The 17,176-nt window shown below is 35.6% G+C and overlaps 1 protein-coding gene across 5 annotated transcripts in view; it reads left to right on the forward strand.

The window, feature by feature from the left end:
* The window catches only part of SMG7 (SMG7 nonsense mediated mRNA decay factor), a 69,781-nt gene that overhangs the window by 22,888 nt on the left and 29,717 nt on the right, over nucleotides 1–17,176 (forward strand). For all 5 annotated transcript variants that reach the window (XM_060035144.2, XM_060035151.2, XM_060035161.2 and 2 more), the window contains 3 exons: nucleotides 8,491–8,522; nucleotides 10,923–11,040; nucleotides 12,802–12,934. In XM_060035144.2, coding sequence (XP_059891127.1) covers nucleotides 8,491–8,522; nucleotides 10,923–11,040; nucleotides 12,802–12,934 — 283 coding nt within the window. The remainder of the gene's footprint in view (nucleotides 1–8,490; nucleotides 8,523–10,922; nucleotides 11,041–12,801; nucleotides 12,935–17,176) is intronic.

Raw genomic sequence — 17,176 nt, forward strand, 5'->3', positions numbered from 1 at the left:
CAAGTTGATACTATGACAGTGACACCTATAGCCAGGCCATTCCAGAAGACTTGCTTTACTGTGTAACGCTTATGAGCTTTGGAACCAGACTGCAGGGTGGAACCCAAGTTCTACCACTTCCTAGTTGTGTGAGTTTTTAAGTTTTATATAATCAAAGCTAATGTTTGGGGAGAAACAAAAAGTACAATAACATAAATTCTTTGCAATTTTTATGTATCAATCTCTGGTTTTATTTTATGTGCATACTAGAATGCGGTCATTATTACATTCAAACAGTTTCTCTTTCGTCACTTAGCCTTATGTGATGGTATCTAGGATTTTTGACCTCCACCTTGGAATGTTGTCTTCTTCAACCTAGTGTGTTGCTTCAGAAAGGATCCTTTGTCAGTGACTAGATTAGCAAAAGTAATTTGGTGGTCACTGAAGTATTCAAGTCATAGTCAGATTAACCCTCCCTCTCGGAGTTATCACTCATGTTCTTTTATGTAACTTACCTGTTGTCTTATTTATTCCTGATAGCAACTCTGAAAGGGAGTTTGTATCCCTGTTTTATAGATGAGGAAATTGAAGTTTCTTGGAAAGAAATTCCAAGGTAGCACTACTAATATATAAGAAACCCAGATTCAGGGCCACGTCTTTTTTATTCTGTATCATTTTGTGTTACATAAAATTGCCTTAAGTATGATGCACATTTTACCATTCATTAATTCAGCAACATTTTAGTGAACAGCTATGACGTACCAGGCATTATTCTCTGTGTTAGGGAACCTTCTTCCTCACATTTTTCCATTGTGTCTAATCCATATGGCACTCATCACTTTTTCTCAGGTTCTTTTGCCTATTCCTTTTGTAATTAGCTCAGAGACTTACCATTCTCCTCAGTTAATCTCCCTCTTAGTTTCAGACACTGATCTGATTCTCCTACTTTATCTCTGAATTTGAGGCAATGTAGCAGTGAATTCTCTGGACATCTCTCCACCCTGCACTACTCCCAAATTTTCCTAGCGTATTTCTGTCTAATCTTACCTTCCTCCAATTTCATCCTGCCTCTTTTTCAAAGCCAGTCTTGCCTCCTGTCTTTTTCACATTCTCATGTCTTTTCATCTCTTCCAGAATCGTGCTCTGTTAGTTTTGTTCTTTCCTATATCTTCAAGCTATTCCTTTTTCCTAGCTTCTCTTCTTCATTCTAAACATGCTCACGTCTCTCCCATTGAAAAAAAGAAGCGTCTCTTTACCCATGGCCCCCTTCTCTTTCTCTTCACAGCCCGGTGTCTTAAGAGTTGCCTTAAACTTCTCCCTCTCATTTGTTCCTCATTCTCACTGCAATTTGACATTTTTTCTTTGTCTGGCAAGGCTATCATTGACTCTTATTTCACCAAATCTAACACACCTTCCAATCCTTATAGTACTTATCCACTGCCTTTGAGATTGTTGAATACTCTTCCTTTTTATCCTCTTCTTTTCCCTATACCACTCTTCTCTTGCTCTCGTACACCTGTAGTTTCTTCTTGGTGTTCTTCATGGGCTGTCTTTCTTTTATCTGCCACTTAAAAATGAAGATAGGGAGCTAGCACCACCCTTCTGCCTTTCTGGGCAATTACATTTACTCTTACGGTTTTAACTACCATCGCTGTGCTGATCACTCCAACACTGTATCCCTGGTCTTGATGTCTCCCCTGTGCTTGACACTCATCTTTAAGTGTCTGCTTGCTCACCCCCACTTTGTCAAATACCCAGATGTCCAAGCCAACAATCTGGGAATGATTTTAGACTGTTTCCTCTGCTTTATTTTTCTCCTGCTGATTTTACTTCCAGATATTTCTTGAATCGAGGCTTTTCTGTTCATCTGTAGTATCACTTCCTTTCTTCTAGTCTTGCCCTTTTAAAATCCACCTTCCATGCATCTTGTTGTTGTAGTCTTTTAAAAATGCAATTCTGACAATGCTGTGCCCCTGTTTAAAACTCAGCACTGTTTTCCTAGTAGTTAAAAGATAGAATCTGAGCTCCTTAACATGTCATACAAGGCCTCACAGTCTGCTCTCTGCCTTGATTCTCCAGCTCATCTTCTGTAGCTTCCTACCGTGCATTTGATCCATTAATCTACCTCCTTCACTGGCTTAGCTTTGTTTTTTGTTTTTTTTGTGTGGTACGCGGGCCTCTCACTGCTCTGGCCTCTCCCGTTGCGGAGCACAGGCTCCAGACACACAAGGCTCAGCGGCCATGGCTCATGAGCCCAGCCGCTCCGCGGCATGTGGGATCCTCCCGGCCCGGGGCACGAACCCGTGTCCCCTGCATCGGCAGGCGGACTCTCAACCACTGCGCCACCAGGGAAGCCCAGCTTTGTTTTTATTGTTGTGATATTTTCTCTGCCTGGAAGAATAACTCCTTCTCATACTTTGAGATTCCCAGACCAGAAATGGCCCTTTATAAAACTAGGTACACATATTCAAATTGTATAGATTGTAGAGTGAACGTTGTAATATAGAGCAGTGGAGCGTCAGGAGATTTGAAAATTCGTGCCAAAACGTTCCATAAAGAGAGAAAGCAAGTTAGTATTTTTATTATCTCTTACTGAGAAAAGCTCCTTTAGGAGCAGCATCTTCCCTAGATGTTCTTTTCTATGTGAAATTCAACAGTAGAGTGATGTGATGTATTTTTTTCTGATTAATGCCATGAGACTTGGTGATATCTTAAAGATCTAAGTGTATATGTGCATGTGTGTCTGCATGTGTAAGCACACACTCACCTTATAGTGTCTACTGTCTGGCCTGTTATTTAACACAAATAATTATCATTAGGTTATTATGTTTATGGTCATAATTGTTGGCTACTGTTATCCCAAATACTCCGTAGTACTTTATGGAAATAGGTAAACAAATTATCTTGAAATAAAACCTGCTGTGGCTTTTATTTAAATTTCCAAAAAAAAGTTGCTTTAGCATTACCTCCCAGAACAAAAGAGCCTGATTTACCTTTCCTTAACAACTGTGAGTTTAGAGGATATTGGCTTATATTCCTATGTTCTGCTCATACGAGAAAGGGGGTTGGAAGGCCAGGTAAAAGGAATCCTTCATTGTATCGGCCCCTGATTTAGAAATGTCCTATATTTTTAAACCATGAATATTAATGTGTGATCATAAGAGAGATTATCCTGTATTTGTTACCTTGCATTGTTATATCAGTGCTATGTATAATCAAGCTATTTGTTAAAGAAGATAACCATTAGTTTTTTTCCTCTAGTGACATTATTAAAAAATTACCATAAAATGTTTAACCTTTGAAAACCCCAATTCTTTGGGCAATTACTATCAAACATTCCATTTTTTTTTTTCCCTTTACAGCCTTGTATAACAGGGGAACTATGACACAATGGTTAGGAGTTAGCCTCTGGAATCAGGGTGTTAAAATGCTACCTCTACTACTTGCTAACTTGATGACTTTGGGCATGTTACTTAATCTCTATCTCCTTGGGTTTCTTCAGCTATAAAGTGGAGGCAATAATAGTACATAGTGAGGATTGAATGATTACCCTATGGAAAGCCCTTACTTTAGAACAGTGTCTGGCAATAATAAGTGCTAAATATAGTGTAAGCTATTTTAGTATATACCTAGTGCATTACAATGCATTAAATGTATTTATAGATCTTGATGATCATGTTCTCTCCAAGAGTATTGTTTCAGATGGTTAGCTTTAAACATACTTGATTATCACTGAATGTTTCAAATTTTATTCAGTCTTTTAATGACTTTCTCTTTTAGTGTTTGATAGAAATGCTTAATTTCCCTTATTATTTACGAACTGAGACAATATATTTAGTATTTTGAAAGCTTTATATTTTATAACTATTTAATAGTGCTATTTTATTATTGAAGGCATGATGATTTTACTTCTTGGATTCTTCATTCATTCATTCTTTTCATTAATTCCTTTAGCTTAAAGTAAGAATAAAAAGGATCTCATGTGGCCACACCTTCTAGAAGCCAAGAGGAAACATTTAAAAACTATTGTCTCTTTAAGCATTGTAACGTTAATCTTTAACAATATTGGTCTTTAACAAAACCAGTAGGTCATTGAGGTGTAGTATTTTTTCTTTATAAAAACGTAAAATAATCAAATAGCCAATTTTGTGCTAATCTTTATGAAAGCAGTTGGTATAAGATCACATATCTATTGATTTGATTTCTTGTATATTATACATTATTAAAAAAAACTAAGAGTTGTGTAGGGGTGGGAGAATAGGGATTCCTTTTCTTGTGAGATAATTTTTAGTTTAACCCTCTCACCTATCTAAATGGGTATTTTTGGTACACAGAAAAAGGAAGAGTTAGTGGATAATAATATGTAAACCTAACCATGTTTTAAGCAATTTGCAAATTAATTCCATCAGAAATATAGCATGGCCTACAAGTACTAACTTTCTGATTACATGAGACTATATTTTAACATAGTCTTCTTTGTGACAAGATTATGACATTAACAAATAAAAATAGATCTTTAGTCTGAGAACCTGTTATTGATGATTCCTCATATGGGAAAACTGTTTGGTTTGGGAACTTACACATATTCGACTTCTCATTTTTGATGAAGTACTCCCTGAAGCAGGAGAGCCAAAATTTTCTGTAAAGGGCCCAGATAGTAACTGTTCTAGGCTTGGTGAGACATGTGATTGTTGCCTCAGCTACTCACCTCTGCTCTTGTAGCAGAAAGCAGCCATAGACAATATGTAAACGAATGGGCGTGACTGTTCCAATAAAATTTATTTATAAAAATTGATCCAGTGTGAAGGAGGGAATTTCATCCACAGGCTGACCACTGCACTAGAATGTGAATTTTACTTCTTGTGGTCCTTTTGATAAAAATCCCAGGTATTTATTTCCTAATGTGATCTTTTTAAAAATATCTGTTTATTTAATTTATTTATTTATTATTTTTGGCTGTGTGGGGCCTTAGTTGCAGCACGTGGGATCTTCGTTGCCCTGCGTTGCAGCACGTGGGCTCTTTGTTGCGGTGCGTGGCATGTGGGCTCCAGAGCGCGTGGTCTCTGTAGTTTGCCGCGCACAGGCTCAGTAGTTGTGGCGCACGGGCTTAGTTGCCCCGCGTCATTTGGGATCTTAGTTCCCCAACCAGGGATTGAACCCACATCCCCTGCATTGGAAGGCAGATTCTTAACCACTGAACCACCAGGGAAGTCCCTGAACCGATTTTTTAATTTAGACTAGTTGTCTTAAATGTTAGGGTTTAATCGACAGAGCACAAAACTGAATCTAGATAAGTCTACATAAGCTTTTTATGTCATAGAATTTTTTTATTCTAATTTAAAAGAAATAGAAATGACTTGGACTTTGGAGTCAGAAAGAACTAAGTTTGTACTTAATTGTACCTAATTGCTTTGTGACTATGGACAAATTATTTCAGAGCTTCAACTTCCTTGTTTATGGGATGGGAATCATAGTAGCTATCTCCCAGGGTTGTTACATTTTCCATTTAGCTAGCTTTTCACCATTTCAATTTAGCAAGGTTATTTTAGTCATTAACACATGTCTCTTTCAGAACCTAGGAGAGAACTGTGCACAGAGGAGCATCTCTTCCCCTGTGTTAATAAGGAATCAGAACTCTTGGAATTTCAAAATGCTTGAACATTCATGTCAGATAGTTTTTATGACATTTTTGCACTTTTGTTAGTGTTTGGATTTTTAGTTTTACATTTTTCTTGGGCAGATTATAGTGTATAAAAATGTAGAGTGAAATTTTGATCTTGGTTTATCAAAGCCTAGAAGCCTGCTCCAGAAACTGTTAGAATTATAGTTCTTCTCTTACTGATGGCCCATCAGAGAAGCAGATTATTTGGAAATAGTTCCTATTATATGCTCAATATGATCTTCATTTGACTGGAAATTGGTATCCTCGTTAGGCAGATGTTAGCATACCAAGATGACATTTGTTCATCTTTACAAGCAAATCTTGTTTGGAAAGAGAAAGCAATCATTAGACACATGATCCTAAGTGTACCTTGTATAAACTAGAGTATGTATTTTTAGCTAACATATGGAAGCATTGTGAAATAAGTCCTTTGTAACTTGGCAGCTCAGAATGGAAGGTATTGAATCCAGTGGAGATGTATAAGTAAGGTTGGCTGTCTCAGTATAAGGTTCGTAAGTTAGTACTCTAGGAGGGTTTTGGGGTGGGGGAGGAGAGGAGGTTGTTGGTAGGTTAGGATGTGTGCTATTCCTAAGTATGACCTTAGGTTTTTTTTTTTTTTTTCGGTATGCGGGCCTCTCACTGTTGTGGCCTCTCCCGTTGTGGAACACAGGCTCCAGACGCACAGGCTCAGTGGCCATGGCTCACGGGCCTAGCCGCTCTGCGGCATGTGGGATCTTTCCGGACTGGGGCATGAACCCGTGTCCCCTGCATCGGCAGGTGGACTCTCAACCACTGCGCCACCAGGGAAGCCCTGATCTTAGGTTTTAAGGGCATAAATCAAATACTTTGTGAGGGTTTTTTTTTTTTTTTTTTTTTTTACGGCTAAAGTTTAACACTCAAACTAGGCTTTATGGATAATGGAATTTGATGTGATGTTACCTTTTAGGACTAAGTGTAGCTGTTTATTTGGTATTGTTCATTTATATTGATAGTTCTTGTGGTTTGTGGTTTCTATAGCATCCTATTGTGATTCTATTTGAAAGCTTAATTTTTAAAAAATATAGATATCTTTTTAAAAGCTAAGAAAACAAAAAGGTTCATGTTATGTTCTGATGAAACTAAAATTCACAATTGTTATCAAATAATAAATTACATAAAGCATTTACAGTAAAACTTATAGAATCTCTAAATATTCTCTAGCTTTTATGTCAAATCTTGTTTTTAAAAATGGAAATCTCGTAAGTTTATATACTTACCTTTTTAGAGTATATGAAAATAATTTAGCCTTTTTCCTTTCTTCACTTAAAAAATATGTATTGAATGCCCACCGTGTAGGCAAAGAAGTTGTGATGGTGAGCATTCCTAAAATCTGTGATACACCCTGTAAAGAAAAAATGCAAGTGCTTTGAGAGCATAAAACAGGAATATCCTTCATGTATGCAGGGTTCAAGTAAAGCTTCCTGAGGAAGTAATGTCTCTACTGAGACAAAGGATGAGTAATTAACCAGACAAAGGAGGAAGATGTATTCCTAGCAAAGGGACTCTTCTTTACAAAGGCCCTGAGCGTCAAGGGAGCCAAGCACATTGGAGAATCCAGAAAGAAGTCCAGGGGCTGGAACACAGAGACCAAGGAGAAAAGAGAATAATGGTAGAAGTAGAGTACAGAGACTCTATTCAGTTACAGAGGACTTTGTAGACCACTTTAATAAAGATCTTGGTTTTTACCCTAAAAGCAGTGGAAAATCATTAAAGGGTTTTAAGTGTGCAATTGGTGAGGTCAGATTTGCATTTTTTTAAAGATCCCTCTGATAGCAGTGGAGAGAGCAGAATGAAATGAGACAAGAGTGAAGTGGAGAAAACAATTTGGTGGCTTTGCAATAGTCCAGGCAAGGGATGCTTGTAACTTGAATTATAGTGACTGAAGAGGAAGTAAAGGGAGAGCTACAGATTCAAGATGTATTTGGTAGGTAAACTTTTTTGGAGTTGATAGATTACCAGTGATTTGAGAGAATGTTATCATGGATGACTTCTAGGTGTCTGCTTTTCACAACTGGAAAGCCATGATACATTTGCTAAGGTACAAAACACTAGAAAGAGAACCAGGGATGGGGATGGGGATGGGTCATGAGTTCAGTTTTGGACCTCTTGAATATAAGCAATTCTTGAAGAATTTGGGAGAGAGAAAAGAAGCAGCAGCTAGAGGAAAATCTAGGATAGAAGGTTTTAAAATCTGTGAGAGAATAGGGCATGTTTAAATACTGTGAGAAGGATCCAATAGAGAGGGAAGTTTTTAAATTATTGAAAGAGGGGAGAGGGTAATTAAAGGAGCAGAAGTCCTTAAAAAGGTTAGAAAGAGCATACCTAAGTGTAATTACTGGTGTTAGGTAAGAGATGCAGTACTGCTAGTATTTTAACAAGAGTAAGAAAGAAGAGGGCTCTGTGACTGTAAGTGTTTAGTAACTGGGCATTGTTTTTCCTGAGGTATGGGGCTGTCCTTTGCCGAAAAGAATTGAGGAGAATGGAGATTTGAAACAGTTATAGTGGCTAGTGAATTGAGAAACATAGAATTTCTTGGCCTCATGGAGGGAAAATTTGGAGCTAAACAGTAAGAAAATGAACTCTACTCAGTAGAAGAGTTCGCGATGACCCTGTGAACTTGTAAGGAATGGCATCAATTTGCCAAGATCTAATGCTACTCTAAACATTAAAGCAGGGACACTATTTGCAGTGCCACAAATAGAGCTGTTATACATTCTTACTGTCATATATAATTTTACTTAACTTTTAGTGTTACTTACGTTGGGTGAGCCTAGTTTGTTTCTAACTGAGGTTCTTTTTCCCTTTTTTAGGCAGGCAGAAGTCCTGAAGGCTGACATGACAGGTATTCGCTGGCTCTTTTGTTCTTCACAACTTATTTTATACCATTAAATTAAGGGAAGTGTATCATCTTATTATACTACTTGTAGTACTGTCGTGGTTGCCAGAGGGGATGATAACTTACTATTTATTTTAAATATTTATTGTTTTTATACTTTGAATTCTTACTTAGATGGCTTGTCAAAATTTTTATGTTATTTGTGCTACACTGAGTTGAATATTACTTAATTTAATGCATATACTCATTTAATTTTTACAAACTATTTATCAGCTACTTAAGAGATACAGAAAAAATAATTCATATACCATATAAACACAAATATCTCATAGTATTAGATTTATATCTTTGTGTTTATAATTCCCCAAACTTGAATAGTAGGTAAACCTTGAGAAAAAAATGTTTGCAGGAAAACTCTTGCGAATTGAAAGTCCTTGAAATTGAATGAGCTGCCTTGCCACTTTTCTTTCTTTTCTCACCTTTTTTGTTTTGAATAACAGCCAAGGTGTTTTTGAAAGAATAACTGGAATTAGTCACTAAAAGGAGCAGATGAATTTAACTCCAAAATAAGGAAATATATGGCAATAACTATGTAGTGATCAACATGTTCTCTATAACAGCATAACAGCAATATGCTTTCTATAACCGTCCTAAAATGTAAAAAAACAATAAGTGCTAATGGATCTCATGCTAATTTTTGAAGATTTTAGTTCTGCAGTGAAACCTGCAAAGAGTTAAACTTGTAAGCAGCATACCTGCCAAAATTTACAACCAAGAGGAAATGGGCTATTTAGATCTCTTTTTCTCAACCTCTAGAATTGCAGGCTAAAGTTCTAAGAATTTTAGGTAATCTCATTGTCATCTTGCTCAAGAAAAATAATGGAAAAACCAAAAACACTTTTTATAGGTTTATAGTTCTTCCCATTATTAACATAACTGTCATCATCTTCCATACTATGGATTCTGATGTCAGCTCTGAGCTACTGTATTATGCTCTTGTATTGGCATTGTAAGCATAATCTATATTGCGTGACAGAAATTGTGCATGGAACAATGTTAAGCCATCTATATACCTTTTACATTTTCTTAACTCTTGAACACCTGCAGTAAGTAGGCTTAGGGTTTGACTTTTGTAGGCGACATTTGACCTGCCCAGAAGGTGACCTGTCCTTAAGATACTAAGTCTGCTCATTTAAATGACAGTCTCACTGATAGGTCAGAGTTAATGATCCCTTACATTCCTTTTCCTGCAATCAGTGAATTGAAGCAGGGTTGAATAAATCTATAAATCTATTTATTTAGTCATTAAAAGCTTAATAAGGAAGGGACCGAGAACCTGATACCAAAAAATAGGCCCTATTTTTTAGTAGCCAGCAAACTCTTGTAAGGATTAACTCTGATGTCTGGAAGTTTCTGTATGCAGAACAGGATTATGCTGGCTCTAGATACTAATAGCAGACCTAAAGGAGAGTGAAGATTATGCCATTGTGCAGCGGCAAAATACTAAATGCAACCAGACAGGCTAACTAGCAGCCGGAAATATATAATTGCAAAGTCCATTATTAAGTTCTTCTCTTGAGGCAGCTCACTGTCAATTATTGCACTCATAAGCCTAGTAATCAGAAAGGCTAATGTGCCTTGTAGGACTCTGGCAGACAATATGGCCCCAATTTGGTATTACATATAGTTATAGCCTGACTTTCTGATTTCATCTTGCACCCAGTCTCTCATTTGGCCTCTTGAGCAGTTTAATCACTGTCTGCTACTGGTCCTCATTTACATTAAATAGCAAGTACGTATTGCTCACAAAAGTGTCTTGGCAAGCAGTCTACCGATGGTTAAAATAACACTCACTGTCAAGACTTTATTGGCTTGACATACATAGGAGAGTAGGAGTAATAGCAGAATGCCCAAACAGCTGCTGGATTGTGAGCTGACAGGAGGATTCTGTAAGGACAATTGTGAAAATGATTCAAAAGAAAAAGAGAAAAGCTTCTTTGGACAAAGAGATATAGTTATGAGAGTAAACAGACCAGCTTGGCAGTCCATCATTTCAAATGGGGTGACTTATTATGAGGCATATGGCTTCCTATGGTATGAATACATAGAAATCCAAACCAAGATCAAAGGGTGAGCCATTCTCTTTTTTTAAGCCTTTTTCATTTCATGGCATTATTTCAAAACTAAAAGACAAATACAGAAGCATTTTGAAACAGATGTAGTCATTAGCCAAAAGGTGAAAGTCATCTGAAATGTAGTAGTATAAAACTTCTGCAGCTATCTATGATATCTGTTTAAAGCATGTTTTTGCTTTGGGGAATGGAGAGTGAAGGAATCGTTGGTGTGGCATAATGGTCTTAACTATCTGTTTATCATCTGCTGTTCTGTTTTTGTTTTGTTACTCAGATTCTAAGCTGGGTCCAGCCGAGGTCTGGACATCCAGGCAGGCTCTGCAGGACCTGTACCAGAAGATGCTGGTTACTGATTTGGAATATGCTTTAGACAAGAAAGTAGAACAGGATCTGTAAGTACTATCATTTGGGATGTCCCTGTAAGATCAGGAATCTCACCAAGACTTTAGAATAGAAGAGGGCAATTTGGTTGTTTCTTTTTAACCTATTTCAGAGTAAACTTTTTCAATGAAAAAAAAAAGGAAAGAAATTCTAATACTTGTGATCTTTTTGAACAAAATATTTGACCATTGATATTACTTTAGATACAGTCTTAGGTAGCAAGAGGAGAAATGTTTAGAGTTGAGTTTTATTAAGGTCTTCAGGGCGTACCATAAAAACAAATTTGTATGTGTTTCAAGTACTAAGAGACAGTGTTTGGATTCTCTCTATTGTATTCAGTCCTATATTTGAGCCATGATTTAAAAAAAGAAATACGAAGTAGGCTTTCTTTGATAAATATGATTCTATAAGTTTCTCCCAAAGGAAAATGTGTTTCCATTGTAAGGAAAGTTCTTCCTTTTAATCCAATAAATAGGTGTTTCCTTTTTTTCCCCCCTAATAAGACTAAAGAAAGATTTTGTATATTTAGGCTATTCCACTCATTCTTTCTATTAGGGATGAAATAGTAGTAGATGACCAGATTCCCAACTGAGTAAATAAATGTCTTTCATGGAAGGCCTTGCCTTATAAATTGGAACAAGGACATTAGCCTGGTGGAAAATTAAAAATCAAGAATATTCTTTTCAATAATGCCTGTTACCCTAAGTAGTGGTGAAGATTAGTTTTTCCTATATAGCACATCTAACCTTTATATTGTTAGGAGATCTAGTAATAGAGCTTAATCACAAGCACTCAAACCCATATTTTTGATATTAGAGTCATGGATAAGATGGCATCAAAAATGCTGAGGGAGTGATTGATTGCCCTCATAAATCATTAAAAACCCCAGTGCTTCAAAAGAGCCTCAAAAGCTGCTGTTGATAAAGAATTAGGTACTTTCCAGGTAGGTTGTAAACCCTCTATCTATCTGTGTTTGCTTCCTTCAGCCAGTAATATCTTCCCTCCATCCTAGTTCCCTTTTTTTGTTTTGTTTCTTTGTGATTTCCCCTGTGATTTCCAAATTAGGGAGTGACTGTATTTCACCACAACTGAATTTAAAATGATTCTCTATACAATTCGAAAGGCATTTTATAACAGGGTTTTGGTGTGCCATATTTCAGCATTGTGTTGTTTCTTAGTTTGAACAGCCAAAATTGAAATGTCAAAATGAGTTTATATTTCAAGCTCTAACGAAAATATTAACCCCAAGAGAAATAAACAAACTATTAAATAGAACTAGAACTGAGTGCTGTGGGAAATAAGTTTTAGAGAAATAAGAGATATGGCTTAATATTTACAAAAAAATCTCCCCCACCCCCACCCCCAGACATGCCACTTGTTACAGAACACTCACATATTTTTTGACACAATGGTGCAATGTATGGAAATTTGTTAATAGCTTGCTTTTACTTTGGTCTTGCCACTGTAGTTCTAATTTTGTATGAGGATTCCTAAATAGGTTCTAAGTCTAGTAGCCCTAAAAGATTAATAACTGAAGCCACAGTCTGATTATTCGAACATTTGGTAAGTGTTTACTAAGGTCAGTTGCATTCTACTGCTTGTCTAGTCTTGTTCAAAGGGGAGCATAAAGTTATTTAAGTGAATAACTTTAATGCAGGTTTACTGTCTAGTGTGTTATAATTATAACAAACAGTTCTTTCTTGTTCTCAGGGGGACCAGTGTCTGCCCAGTGAGTCACTGCTATACCAAATAGAATTACATTTTGTTTTCAGCTGGAATCATGCCTTTAAGAATCAGATCACAACACTACAAGGCCAGGCAAAGAATCGAGCAAACCCGAATCGGAGTGAAGTTCAGGCAAACCTTTCTCTGTTCCTAGAGGCAGCTAGTGGCTTCTATACTCAGGTGAGTTCTGCACTGTATACCAATTTTCCTAAAATTAGTAGTGAATATTCTCTTTGTACACATCTTGTTCATATAAGCACTTGGGGTACCCACTGTATGGTCCATCCAGGAGTTGATCACCTATAATCTCAGATGAATCAAAATGTCTGAAATTACTTACCATAAGACCTTTAAAACAGTAAAGACTCTGCTCTTAAAAAGGTGATGGTTCAGCTTAAAGATTAGAGGTATTATTGTGTGAATTAAAAAAAGGGTAATGAGAGCAATGCCTTAGTGAAACAGCAGAAGTAGTGAGTTACAGGTGGTAGTAGAGCAAATGTAAATGTATGGGTGTAGTCATTGTGAAAGTAACAGCTATGTTTTGCCAGGTAAGAAATAGTCAAAATTCGTGATATCAAGTGAGTTTTCATAGTATTATATATACAGTAGAATTTATCTGGCGCTTCAGTGCTATTAAACTACCTAAGAAATAGAGCAGCCTTTCCTCAGTTTGAATAGTAAGTTATTATTTATTGTCTTCAGAGACTTTCCTTGTCCTTAATTACATCTTGATATGACTTCTGAATCAGGCGAGGTAAAAGAATAAATAAATCTTTTTGGACAGTGAATTTTATTTAAGCAGAATTCTTTAGAAAACCTCATCTCATCCATTTGTAATAGCATTCATAATTTAATTAATAACATGTGTATAAATTCTCATCTTATAATGACAAGACAAGGTTTTGCAGATCTTGCTCCGAAAGAAATTCAAGAACCTACTCTCTGTGCTGCTACTTGACCATTGCTACCTGTATTTTGGCTCCATTTTGGTTTTACTACTTTTTAGAACGAAGAGAAAGAAAAGACTGTTAAAAGATATCAAATAGCCATCACCTTACAGAGATTATTTGTTTTACTTAGACTAAAACATTCATCACAGTTCATCATTGAAAGAACTCAAGTATGGTTCTTGTTCTCAAAATTCATTTTTAAATTGATGCCAACTTTTAGCAAAAGTTGATATTTCTGGAGAGGGGAATTGTGGTTTGCCGCTAACTAATCCTTATTAGCAGATGTTAAAGATTAATTCATTCTACAAGTAGCTATTAAAAGTCTACTCTTTGTAAGGCACAATACTAGACACTGAGAATTGGAGAGAAAAGAGACCATCTTTAACTTTCAAGGGAATATCCAGTCTAAATGAGGAGATGTATACATTAATAGATATAGTGTTTCTTTTGGCTTTCTGATTATAAAAACATGCATACTAATTTCAAAAGATTTGAAAATTATAAAAAGTCAAAAAATTTTCATTACCCTCTCATTCAGGATAAATTACCACTTTTAATATGTATGTTTCTAGTGTTTTTATACTTTCGTACATGGTTGTACCTATTCATTCTTTTATCAGCTTTATAAACATAATGTAAGTTTTTCCTTGTATTATTAAACAGTTTGATAAGCATCTTTGTTTATAAAGCATTTTCTCTAATACTGGATTACTTCCTGAGGATAGGTTCTTCATTGGATGGTGAATTAAATCATTGGATGAGTGGAGCTTTAATACTATATTGATACACATAATTGTTTTCCCAAAAGGTTATCATTTATATTTTTGTATTTCCATCAGCAGTGTATACAAGTGTCTGTCTTGACATCCACTCACCAGTGTTAAATATTTCAATAAAGGCAAATGAATGATTAATTGAATAATTTATACTTGATAGATGGAAAATAATTTTTCATTTAAAATTTAATGTAATCTAATTACTAGTGATGTTGAACTTTTATATTTTATTACATATTTGTATTTTATATAAATCATTTATTCATTTACTTTTCCCTTTCATTGTTCAGACCCTAGTTTTTTCCATGGTGATTTGTCTGAGCTTTTTCTATATAAGGGGATATTAATTTTTCTTCCTTTTTTTTTGACAAACATCTTTTTCTCCAATTTCTTCTGTTGTTCTTTCATTTTATTTAAAGTTTTTTGAAATACAGAAGTTATCAGATAGTTTTTGTTTTTACAGTACTGTTTTTTCTTTGTCCATTTGTCCGTAGATTAGTGGATATTTAACAATAATACTTATATTTAAAAGAACAAATAGATATTATAATTCAAATATTAAAATTTGAAAACAATACCAATATCCTGCAATAGAGTAATGGTTAAATAAATTATAGCCTATCTGAAAAATGGAATTATGAAACTATTATAAATGGTATTTATGCAGATTTTTTTTTGAGGTTTAGTTGATGTACAATATTGTTTCAGGTGTACAACATATTAAGGTTATACTCTATTTATAGTTATTATAAATATTGGCTGTATTCCCTGTGCTGTATAATATATCCTTGTAGCTTATTTATTTTATACATAGTAGTTTGTACTTCTTCATCCCCTACCCCTATCTTGCCCCTCTCCCTTTCCTCTCCTAGCTGGTAACCACTAGTTTGTTCTCTATATCTGTGAGTCTGTTTCTTTTTTTTTATATTCACTGCTTTGTTGTTTTTTTAGATTCCACATAGAAGTGATAACATGCAGCATTTGTCTTTCTCTGCCTGACTTATTTCATTTAACATAATATCCTCCAAGTCCATCCACGTTGCAAGTGGCAAAATTTTGTTCTTTTTTATAGCTGAGTAGTGTTTCATTGTGTATGTATGTATGTGGGGACACACACACAGCGCCACACACCACGTCTTCTTTATCCATTCATCTGTTGATGGACAGTTAGGTTTCTTCCGTATCTTGGCAGTTGTATATAATGCTACTGTGAACATTGGGGTGCATGTATCTTTTTGAACTAGTGTTTCCGTTTTTTTTGGATTTATGCCCAGGAGTGGAATTGCCGGGTCCTATGGTAGATCTGTTTTTATTTTTTTGAGACACCTCCGTACTGTTTTCCACAGTGGCTGCACCAATTTACATTTCTACCAACAGTGTATGGGGGCTCACTTTTCTCCACATCCTCACCAGCATTTGTTATTTGTGGTCTTTTTGATGATAGCCATTCTGACAGGTGTGAGGTGATACCTCATTGTAGTTTTAATTTGCATTTCTCTGATGATTAGCAATGTTGAGCCTCTTTTTGTGTGCCTGTTGGCCTGTTGTATGTCTTCTTTGGAAAAATGTCTATTCAGGTCTTCTGCCCATTTTTTAATCTGGTTGTTTTTTGATATTAAGTTGTATGAGCTGTTTACATATTATTTTGGATATTAACCCCTTATCAGTCATATCACTTGCAAATATTTTCTCCCATTCAGTAGGTTGTCTTTTCGTTTTGTTGACTGTTTCCTTTGCTCTGTGAAAGGTTTTAAGTTTAATTAGGTCCTATTTATGAAGATTTTTTTTTTAAGATGAGGAAATTTTGTTATTATTAAGTGAAAATCATGATGTAGAATTACTCTACATGTTAATTGAATAGCCTTAGCTCAGTGGGGTGTTGACAGAAATGGTATCCCAGCCCCCACCCCCACTTCACTACTTTCAACTATGCTTTGTTGAATTCTGGATTCCCGTCATAACATCTTGGACAGATTTCGTACCATTCTGATTGCTCTTAGGATTTTAAACTTAGTCCAGTTTTAAAACTCCAGTCTCATCTCCAGCTTAAATCGCTTCCTTCCCTCATGTAGTAGAAATTTAAACTGTGAACACAACTGAAGTAGGGAGGGAGGGGTAGTAGGGACTTGCTGCAGCTGGCCCTGGTGGAGGTAGAGGGAAAGCATCCACTTTCTGCAGTACATTTTTATATTAGCCATTACACAGACTTGTTTGTTATCTTGAAAAATGATTCTTAACCTTTTTTTTTATGATGTGATATACATGTAACACATTTCCAAGGGTTTGATTGGACATTGATAAATCCAGACAAATAAAGCAAGAATCATCATTTTTGTTGAGGGGGCATGTTATTTGCAAAAACACTTTATAAGCAAGTCAATAATAAAATCATTCAAATGTCTCAAAATATTGTTTTATAAAGAAGAATATACAAGTAATCTAATTTTGAAATTTATTTTTTAAAATTTTTATAATCAAGCATTGATCTTTCCCCACTGCATTCCATAGGCAACGGTTGAGTGATCACAACAGTTGTAGAATGAGCAGCAATAAACTTCTTTTCAGATCTCAACATTAATAGGACTCGTTGCTTGCATTTTTTGTTGTTGTTGTTATTTTGGCTTGATAATTGAAACAGTTAATGATGTTGTGAACAGTAATGTTCATACGTCTTTTTTGATGACATGCAGTGCAGA

This window comes from Delphinus delphis, chromosome 1 (assembly GCF_949987515.2).
Source record: "Delphinus delphis chromosome 1, mDelDel1.2, whole genome shotgun sequence".
Lineage (NCBI taxonomy): Eukaryota > Metazoa > Chordata > Mammalia > Artiodactyla > Delphinidae > Delphinus > Delphinus delphis.